Source organism: Maniola hyperantus, chromosome 23 (assembly GCF_902806685.2).
Source record: "Maniola hyperantus chromosome 23, iAphHyp1.2, whole genome shotgun sequence".
NCBI classification, from domain to species: domain Eukaryota; kingdom Metazoa; phylum Arthropoda; class Insecta; order Lepidoptera; family Nymphalidae; genus Maniola; species Maniola hyperantus.
This window is the reverse complement of record NC_048558.1, coordinates 7,914,914-7,925,520: the sequence shown is the minus strand read 5'-3', so window position 1 is coordinate 7,925,520 and position 10,607 is coordinate 7,914,914. Positions and strand designations below refer to the sequence as shown.

The 10,607-nt window shown below is 35.9% G+C and overlaps 1 protein-coding gene across 1 annotated transcript; it reads left to right on the top strand.

Moving 5' to 3' along the window:
- Positions 1 to 584: 584 nt before the first annotated feature.
- Positions 585 to 6,021, top strand: LOC117993201 (zinc finger protein GLI1-like). Its single transcript, XM_034980953.2, has 5 exons — positions 585 to 1,557; positions 2,205 to 2,303; positions 3,686 to 3,804; positions 4,355 to 4,516; positions 5,710 to 6,021. The coding sequence occupies exons 1-5, from the start codon at positions 585 to 587 to the stop codon at positions 5,941 to 5,943; spliced, it is 1,587 nt and encodes a 528-aa protein (XP_034836844.1). The 3' UTR covers positions 5,944 to 6,021.
- The last annotated feature ends 4,586 nt before the right edge of the window (positions 6,022 to 10,607 follow it).

The following is a 10,607-nucleotide window of genomic DNA, read 5'->3' as shown; positions in this document are numbered from 1 at the left end:
GCATGCCAGACCTTTGTTATTTTATAAAAGCTGAAAGTCATAAAAATCATAATAACTTAATGGACGAACCGTTATATTTCTCACATAAATCTTTTTCGTTTTAACTCAATCTTAAGTCTAAGCAAAGTCAAAGTGTGCACTATAGATCTCATCCTAAGAGTCGAAATCGTCGAGTCGTATGAGGAAGGATCTTTAAGCCACCACATTATTATCCTTAGAAAACTCTTACCATTACGTGATTAATATAAAGGTGCGATGATCCTCCCAGTGCCACGCACAATCATAAGCTTTACAAAACTGAAAAATCGTTTAAAAAGTCCACTTCCTGAGCCTAACGATATAAGGTGCCCATTAGAGAACACGTGTTGCAAAATGTAATAAGAATAACAATAGTAATTAAATTTATAATTCGCAGATGCTGGAGCCACGCGAGATCATGCTCGGAGAAAGTTTATTTTTATAATAATAGCAAAACCATACCATATGCGGCGATCGGAGTATACCACATGTCAATTAAATGTTACAGCCACCTCACTATTGGGATTACTGAACCTTATTAGGCTAACGAACTTAGTCCAACAACCATGGCCGATTATGACCTCATATCTTACGAAGACGATGAACTATTTCAAGAAAAAAACGATAGCGTCACAGATCTACACGCATATTACATGTCACAGTTTAATCTAGAACTAGAAAATAGTAAACCTAAACCAAAAAACGATTTTAGATACAATGTTGAACCGAAAAATGATAACTTTAGGTTTGGAGTCGAAGAAAGCTTTGATTTCGAAGTTCTAGAGGGATGGAATAATACCGATAGTAATCGAACAGATTTTGAAATTATAGATGAAGCTATAGACAGTAGTATTAATGATCAAAACATTAAAGAGGTCCTCTTAGATTTAGATAATATTGAATTTGATGATGGCAGTTTCAAATCTGATTCATGCGATAGTAATAAGAAAAATAAATGTCATAATAATAGTAATGATTATATTGATGATGAATCACTAATTGATGAACTATGTAGAGAAGATGGAGAGTCACGTTTAACGCCTGAAACATTTAAGGATGATTATTTGAAAATAATGTCCAACGAGAACTTACTGCCGTCGATTGAAACTGTGTTCTCTAAACGATATTGTAATTATAAAAACACTGAAGAATGTCCGACACAGCAGAATGTATATGATACTAATGCAAGTCAGGCTACAAGTAATGCTCAAGCTATAAGTAGTATGGAACATTACAGTTATCCAAACAATATACTATATAATATAGATACCGAAAAGAATTATATACTACCGGATACACCAACTAGCTGCACGGAGTTTAACTTCGAAAGAAATTCTAGAACAGTTTCAGTTTCAGATTCTGTAGAAAGCGATGTACATAGTGGAGGTTATTATGATGAAAATTCGGAAAATTTTGATGAAGATGAACTGTTTATTAATTTAGATGATTTTGGTTTGGTTTTTGAAAGAGAAAATGATGGGGTTGATAGTGATAGAGCGGGACTAAATAATGGAAGAACGGATAAGGATAAATCACAAGGTAAAAATAAATAGTTTAAGCTGATTTATCTAAAAATAATTAAAAAACATTCCACGACCCAAAGGGTGGCTGTTAGAAATGTCGTAAACTCTCATCTGATGGACTATAACAAACAATATACAACGAATGCTTTGGAAATAAATTTAATAGGGAACTGTTTTGTATATTTTTATTTTATAACCGATGGTTTATTTTTATACTTAGTAATAATGATATTTATTTCTTAGTCTGACTTTTCTATTAATTATAAATTAGTCGTTATTCTTTAATGCTTATTATTTAAGTCCCGCAAATTGCTAATGCGCGTGGCCACCATATTAGTGAAGCCAGCACTAGACTGAAGTTTCGAGCTGATGGTATATTTTTATTTCGGCTGACGTCAAAATTACGTCATTTCAATGTTAATGAGACATGGACAACAATTTGCGGGACATATAGCTACTTATATAGAGCCAAAGAAATTACGATGAAAGCCTTCAGTGCTTTCATTAAAAGAAATTAAGTAACAAAGATATAATATTAGATGAGAGAGCAACTCAAATCCTGGACAGATTATTTCTCATCCCATCTTATCTTTGAAGCACACCGCAATGTTTAAAGAATAACTATAAATCAATTGATGTTATTTAGTAATGTTTACGTTTTAGGTGAAAGGGTATGCCTATGGGAGCACTGCCACGAAAGATATCCAAATCAGAACACCCTGGTGGAACATATTGAGAGGGCGCATGTCAACACTTATAAAGGTAAGAAGCTGAATGTTTATTATCTTTATAGTAGAAATTGTTTATATCTAAGATTCTTAGAAGCTAGGACAACAAACTGAATTGTTTTTATTATAAAAAGTTAAGTAAAGAATCACGGTCGTTTAATTTAAAAAAAAAACTATTTTTTCCGATAAAAGCTCAATAAATGACTATTGAAGTTTCATACACGGCTAAGGAATAATTGTCTGGGATTTATCTATGTCCTATATTATATAGGTACCTCAACTCAATGGTACCTACTGTTATAAAACTTAAATAGGTTAGAAATAAGATCAATAGTGGAGCGGAAGCCAAAGTTAAATTTAATTCGCTATTTGGCAAAGAAAAATTGTTAAAGAAAAATTTTATTTTACTATTTGGCACTCATCAAATCAATTATGCCCATTTTACTCCCTTGTTGAAATACGTTTTTTTATGAGTTTTGACGTAAAATCTAATAAATATACCACTATCCCAGTTTTATAGTTTCGTAGTCTAACATAATAAGCAGATATTTAAAATTTGGTTCAGTAATCAAGCATTCTTTTCCAAATTACGTCATCATTCAGTCATCAGGATGTCAGGAGCCTTCAGGAATTTTTATTTTAGTACCTTTCCTGATTAGTCAACGGAAAAATATTATAATACTTAAATGTGTTAGTTTTTAAAATAGGAATGATGATTAGCCTGCAGACCTTGTTCTCGAATATAGGTATTACGATTTTTACGAAGTATGACTCAGAACTTAGAATGCAATTCTTATACGAGATGAGACATGTCATAAAAAATGTTTTAGGTATGACGATTGGATATTTATAAGGAATGTCATATATTATCTGTTTGCTAATAATATAATAGCTTCATTTTATACAACCAGTTTCAAAATCTTTCGCGAAATTGCATTGCACTTAAGTATCACTATTCACTACCCATATCAGATACCAACTCATATTATAAATACGAAAGTGTGTTTGTTTGTTGGTTTCTCCTTAACAATCAGGTCGCAACGGAGCAACGGATCGACGTGATTTTTTTGCATGGATATACCTAGTTTAAGACCTGGACATAGGCTACTTTTTATCTGGAGAAATCAAAGAGTTCCCACGGGATTTTAAACACTTCCTATGTCTTATGTCCTTCCCCGGGATGCAAGCTATCGCTGTACCAAATTTCGTCAAAATCGGTTAGACGGTTGGGCCGTGAAAGGCTAGCAGACAGACGGACAGACAGACAGATGGACAGACAGACAGACAGACACACTTTCGCATTTATAATATTAGTATGGAGGTATGGATAAAGACGACTGATTGATGACTGACATAGACAGTGTGGGTGGTACGTAACGTTTCTGCTCTATATTAAAAAACTAGAGTGTGTTTCAGGGGATGAATTCAGCTGCCTATGGCGCGACTGCATGCGCGCGCGCCGCCCGTTCAACGCGCGATACAAGCTGCTCATTCACATGCGGGTGCATTCTGGGCACAAGCCGAACAGGTGCCATGTAAGTCGAAAAATTTTAGTTTCTAAAGATTTCTTTTTTAGGATTCCGTACCTCAAAAGGACAAACGGAACCTTTATAGGATCACTTTGTTGTCTGTCTGTCTAGAAACCCACAGAGTACTTCCCGTTGACCTAGAATCATGAACTTTGGCAATAAGGTAGGTCTTATTGCAGACAAGAGGACAAAAATTTAAAACCGTGAATTTGTGGTTACATCACAAGAAAAATTTGATGTTTGAAATTAAAACGTGTTCATGAACAAATATTGCTATTTTCAACGTTTAAAATAAGATTGCTATACCAAATGGGGTATCATATGAAAGGGCTTTATTGTACTTTCTAAAACAGATTTTTATATCGTGAAAAATGTCGATAAAATACGATTGTAGTACAGAACCTTCAGCGCGCGAGTCTGTTTTTTTCTCTCAGGGAGTCAACCTAAAAAGGGGGGCGATTCATTAATTCCATTCTTCTATATCTTAGCCCTATCTAAGTCCCATTTCTGGCACTCTCCTAGTTTTTAGTTTAACTCCCTAATATCTTTTCTACAGCACCCAGGTTGTGGAAAAGCGTTTTCTCGTCTGGAGAACCTCAAGATCCACGTGCGCTCTCACACAGGTGAAAGGCCCTATGCGTGTCCAGCTCCTCATTGCAGGAAGGCCTTCTCCAACTCCTCGGATAGGGCCAAGCATCAGAGGACGCATTTTAATGCTGTGAGTACCATATTTGAAAAAAATCCTACTCTCATTTTCTCAATTCACTATAATGTCCTCCCATCTGAAGGAGTTGCCTGATCTCCATAGAGATTAGGCAACTGCGCGGGAGATTATTATAGTGCACAAACACAGGTGCACACTCAATTTCTTCACTCCCACATCCTGAAGGAACGGAAACTCGACACGGCCGGAGAAAGATCGGCTTTACGTGCTCTCCAAGGCACTATATGGGCACACCCTTGTTCTCAACTACACCTGATGGAAAGTAATGATGTGGCCTTAAATGGGATGCGTATAGAATAGAATGGATTTTTATTCAAATAAACTTTTACAAGTAGGTACTTATTGCCATTTTACAATTGCCACTTCAGCTTCGCGCTGTATGCTCTTGCGTATCAAGGCATACAGCATAATGCTGAGCTGGAACCTTTCTTCGGGTTCTGCTATGACACAATTTATTCCGGTCTGCTTCAGAAGAAGAAGAAGACTTGCTCAAGTGGAGGTGGCGCCGGGATAACCAACTCTTAGTTATATCATGTAATGTGTGACACAATTTAAGAAATAAACATTTTTCTTTCTGTCTTTCTTGGCGACCCGATAAGCTATGTCTACCTATGGATCTTCTCATTGTTATTTGATTACATATAAAAACTCCAAGCACAGCTCTCTCCATTCGCCCGCTGAGTGACCCAGTTTATTTATGAGCCATTACCTATGGATCTCCTCATTCGTGATTTGATTTCGTAGAAAAACTCCAAGCACAGCTCTCTCCATTCGCCCGCTGAGTGACTCAGTTTGTTTATGAGCCATTACCTATGGATCTCCTCATTCGTGATTTGATTTCGTAGAAAAACTCCAAGCACAGCTCTCTCCATTCGCCCGCTGAGTGACTCAGTTTGTTTATGAGCCATTACCTATGGATCTCCTCATTCGTGATTTGATTTCGTAGAAAAACTCCAAGCACAGCTCTCTCCATACGCCCGCTGAGTGACTCAGTTTATTTATGAGCCATTACCTATGGATCTCCTCATTCGTGATTTGATTTCGTAGAAAAACTCCAAGCACAGCTCTCTCCATTCGCCCGCTGAGTGACTCAGAGTTTTCTTATGAGACCCATAGTAGGTATAGTAAGCGACCGTAGCACGTAACTGTACTATGAAAAAAAATTCTAATGAGCCTTTCTTTCTCAGAGACCGTACGCCTGCGGCGCTATAGGCTGCGGTAAGCGTTACACTGACCCATCTTCTCTGAGGAAGCATGTGAAGTCGCACCCCCACGTGACGGCATCGCCGCGACCGTGCCTTCCGCCCACCAGACCAATCAGACGACCTGAGGAACAGCTGGTGCCTAGTTCGCCAGCCAAGCTCACTACTTTGAGATGTATTCGAGATAAACTGACGGTGCCTAAGTTGCAAAGGATGTAAAAACAATAACAGTAGTTTTTTTTGGCAATTTCGTTGTCAAGCTGATGGTATTAGCGCGAAAAGAGTTGAAATTTTTTAGTTTTTTAGACGAAGCTTCTTATCGGATGTTTGATGAGGGGAAGTAAAGTAAATATCAAAAAGTGAAACGGACGAAATGAGATAAAAAAGACTTAAGTTTCACTTCTTTCGGGTGTCCCACAACAAGGCAAATTTTTTATCGCAGGGTAATTATTATTATCAGGAATTTTAAATATAAATTCTTCAACTACTTACCTAAGTAAAGTATTAAAGTAGTCAGTAATTGGTCGGTCGCCTTTTCAATTAAAAGGTATTAACAATATGTAATTTTCTATTATATGGCATGGCCACACCATCGTATTACTAGAAATAGAGGAATAAATAATAGGAAGGTATAGACATGCCAATAAATATCAAAACTTCTTGGAAGGAAAAATATAGTAGAACGAAAGCTGGTTTTAATCTATAGATATCGATATTATAAAGAGGAAAAACTTGTTTGTTGGTTTGTAACTAATAAACTTAATTATTATTTTCTTTATGTTGATAAAATAAATATGTATTGGTAGGTAGGTATATATGTAAGAAAATAGAAAGAGCTCAATGAAAGACTGTCGAAAGTAACAGGCTCAATTTTTCATAATGAATATTTAGGTTAAGTTTTGTTGTAAATATAATAAGAGATAGTGTTCAAAACATAATCTCTTTTAGGTTTTGGGACCAATTCCAAGCTCCAAAAGTAGGTACGGAATTTTGACTGTACAATGTTCTTTAATTAGGTACCTGCACCTACAGTGCTGAAAAGCGCTGTAAAATTGTTATTTTTAAGTCAATTGTGTTTTTATACAGAAGTTCGAATGACACCTATAATTGCTCAAAAAATATTTTTTTAGTAAAAATCTTGTTGATATCATGTTAATTTCAACCAGATAATAATTAATAGGTACTTAAATAGTTATAATTTTTTCGCCATGTTGGTAAATTTAGTTTTAATAATTATGCAGGTAAGTAAGTATAACAAACTTTTTGCAAATTGGCAATTTTATAGTTTTTTTTTTCATTTTTCTAGATATTATTAAGTATTTTTTTCTGATTAACTTATTGTATATATACACTAGCTATTTTATAACTATGCGTGCAGCTGTTTATTTTCACCAATTACAAAACAAAAGTGAAGCTGTGATAGCCTAGTGGTTAGGACGTACGCCTTCTAATCGGAGGTTCGATCCCGGGGACGCACCTCTAACTTTTCGGAGTTATAATATATGCGTTTTAATTAATTAAATATCACTTGCTTTAACGGTGAAGGAAAACATCGTGGGGAAACCTGCATGCCTAAGAGTTCTCCATAATGTTCTCAAAGGTGTGTGAAGTCTACCAATCCGCACATGGCCAGCGTGGTACACTATGGCCAAAACCCTTCTCACTCTGAGAGGAAACCCGTGCTCTGTAGTGAGCCGGTGATGGGTTGATCATGATGACAAAACTGAACTAAAATCTAAGTATAATTTGGCATATTAATTAATTCCTTAAATTAATTAAGTTTATTCCAAACAGTTGCATGCCAAGATAAAGAATTGTGTTTAAAATATATTTTGTTTAGAATAACTATTTTGAACAAAACCAAGTTCCTTAGTTTATAAGCGTTAAAAAATTGCAAGTTAGATATTATGCATGCAGTAGGTACCTACCTACTGCAATATTCTTTCAAAGTTGTAGTGCCTAAATATTTTGTCTACCATAACATTGTGGCTAATTCCGTTGTACACAATCTCTAAACTAAACTAAAATGGCACGTCTAAATCTATTGCTATCCCTTTCATAATGTTGCTTGCGGAAAAGGATAGCACTAGATTTAGACTTGTTAATTTAGTTTAGTTTAGAGATTGTGTATAAGAGAATCGGCCCCAAATTTTATTCAAGTGTCAATGGTACTGATTCTGAGCACAACCTAATTTTAGAGTATTCGCATACTCTTCTTACTAATGTACCTAATATGAAAAGGACAGACGCAGTTTGACAGTTTTAAATTTTATTTTTAAATGTAAAACCCCTGATTTTAGCGCACAGTCGCGAGCCTACTGTTTAAATTTGTAGCGTGCACAAAAATTTTGAGTCTTTAAATTGTAAAGTTCATGTTCTGTCCTTTTTTAGCATTGTTAAAAAGAAAAGGATGCAGATACTCTAAATTTAATTTAGATAAAGACAATGGAATCGGTGCCAATCACGGAACAGAAAAAACCTGTTTTTCTGTTCCGTGGTGCCAATACACCGTTAAGGTATGGACTGAAATCCAAAAGGTTCTAGGTTTAAATACTGGCTAAAGTACTATACCTACAATCATTGACATAGGTACGTTATCCTAACAGAACCTTTACGCCTAATCGGTAGGAAATAGTAGTAGGTACCTAAAAAGATGGTAAAATTTTCCTTTTTCAAAAAAAAAACATTTGGTTAATCTTATTTATCTATCATGCAGTATAATATAACTTGCAATAAATACATAGAAATTGTAAGTATTTTTTAATGTACAAAATAAATTGGATGCTTTCCAAAGAATCTCTATTTGTTTACGTATTTCGTAAGATTTTTTCCATTTAAGATCTCCATTTTTGCTCATACGAGATTTTCTTGTATTCTAAGTTAGTTTTAAGTAAGACAGCTACTGTCAAAGATTTTGCTCATTTTTTTAAATAAATAAATTTTATGACGAATTTCATATTTTCGTTTTTCTTTTTATCCTACTCAAAAATAAAACAGAAAACTTATGGAATTATACCTATTGACCCTGTCTGTAGGTACCTATGTGGAAATATATTATATTTTTTACAATTTCAACAGATCTCATTCGAGAAGTACTTTGAATTTTTATTGCCGATGTTAGGTATAGGACCTGTAGGTACGCGACAGGTCGAGATGGCAACGGGAACGTCCCGTACACCCGCATGTTACCCGCGCTATCTCGCACCAGCTTAGTGCGGGGGCTATGCAAGTGTGCGAGGCGTTCCCACCCCGATTGCTATCTCGACCTGTCGCGGACTAGACCTGTACCAGGTACCTAGCGGCAATACGTTTGTACAGGCTTCATCATGATCAACCCATCACCGGCTCACTACAGAGCACGGGTCTTCTCTCAGAGTAAGAAGGGTTTTGGCCATAGTCTACCACGCTAGCCAAGTGCGGATTGGCAGACTTCACACACCTTTGAGAACATTATGGAGAACTCTCAGGCATGCAGGTTTCCTCACGATGTTTTCCTTCACCGTTAAAGCAAGTGATATTTTAATTACTTAAAAACGCACATAACTCCGAAATGTTAGAGGTGCGTGCCCGGGATCGAACCCCCGACCTCCGATTGGACGGCGGACGTCCTAACCACTAGGCTACCACAGCTTTTTTACAGGGTTACTGGTAAAATATCACGATGCCCTAAACGGATTGTAAAAGTGGGTCAAATGGTATCAATACCTTCAGGCGAAAGACTTGAATAAATAAATTGTGTTTTGGTCAATTCATATCTAATACTGTACCACCCATCCCAAGTACAGGTACCCGGGTACAATTTCTGAAAATCTTGCATGAGGTTTTTTTTTTTTAAGAATATTAGCCATGTTAAATGACTAATATTCCCCTTTCCTCTCCAATGAAGCGTCAGGCTTGTGCTAGGAGTAGGTACGACAATAGTGCAACGGGCGAGGTTTGAACCGTCGACCTTTCGGTTTTCAGTCCACTCCAATACCGGTTGAGCTATTGAGGTTTACAGAGCAACCATATAAAAATCTCAATTTTTCTACACACAACAATTTGATCTGTACGTTGATATTATGATAGTCAGTTTATACTTTTGTAACCTTATTATAAATGCGAAAGTGTGTTTGTTTGTTGGTTTGTCCTTCAATCACGTCGCAACGGTGCAATGGATTGACGTGATTTTTTGCATGTATAGATAAAGACCTGGAGAGTGACATAGGCTACTTTTTATCCCGGAAAATCAAAAAGTTCCCACGGGATTTTTAAAAACCTAATATCACGCGGATGAATTCGCGGGCATCAGCTAGTTTTTTTAAATTTATTGATCACGTAAATTTAAATAATACATTTAAAATATACAAATTCGCCATCCTCTAGAAACTGTTGAAGTTTATGTGAGGATGGCGAGTTCGCGTTATACAAAATAAAAAATAGGTTAAAAAACTGTTACATAAATAAAAGCTGTTAATGCATAATTGTACATATAAATATCGTGACATGAAACACTTCCTAGACCTAGACTAGGCATCCAAAGAGGCACCTAGATCCAGGAAGTGCCTCTTACAATTTCTTATAAAAATTGCTCTTTTACTGTAGGTATTTTGCAGAGTTAATGGTAAGTTATTCATTATATTTGCTAAGATATATGAACATGTTCTAGTTCCGTACTTATTATTAATCTTAGGTAACTTAAACTTCTTGTAGTTTGTTAAGATGCGCAGATCTAGTACTTTTATGTAAAGATTAGATCGACACACATTTTTCTTTCTCAAACCGCAATTAGATAAAATCCTGCAATGATCTCTAAAGTTCAGCTGCATAAGCTAATTGTTATCTCCAGCCCATGACACCAAACTGCATACATTGTAGTTATCACCAGATACCGAATAAAAGGT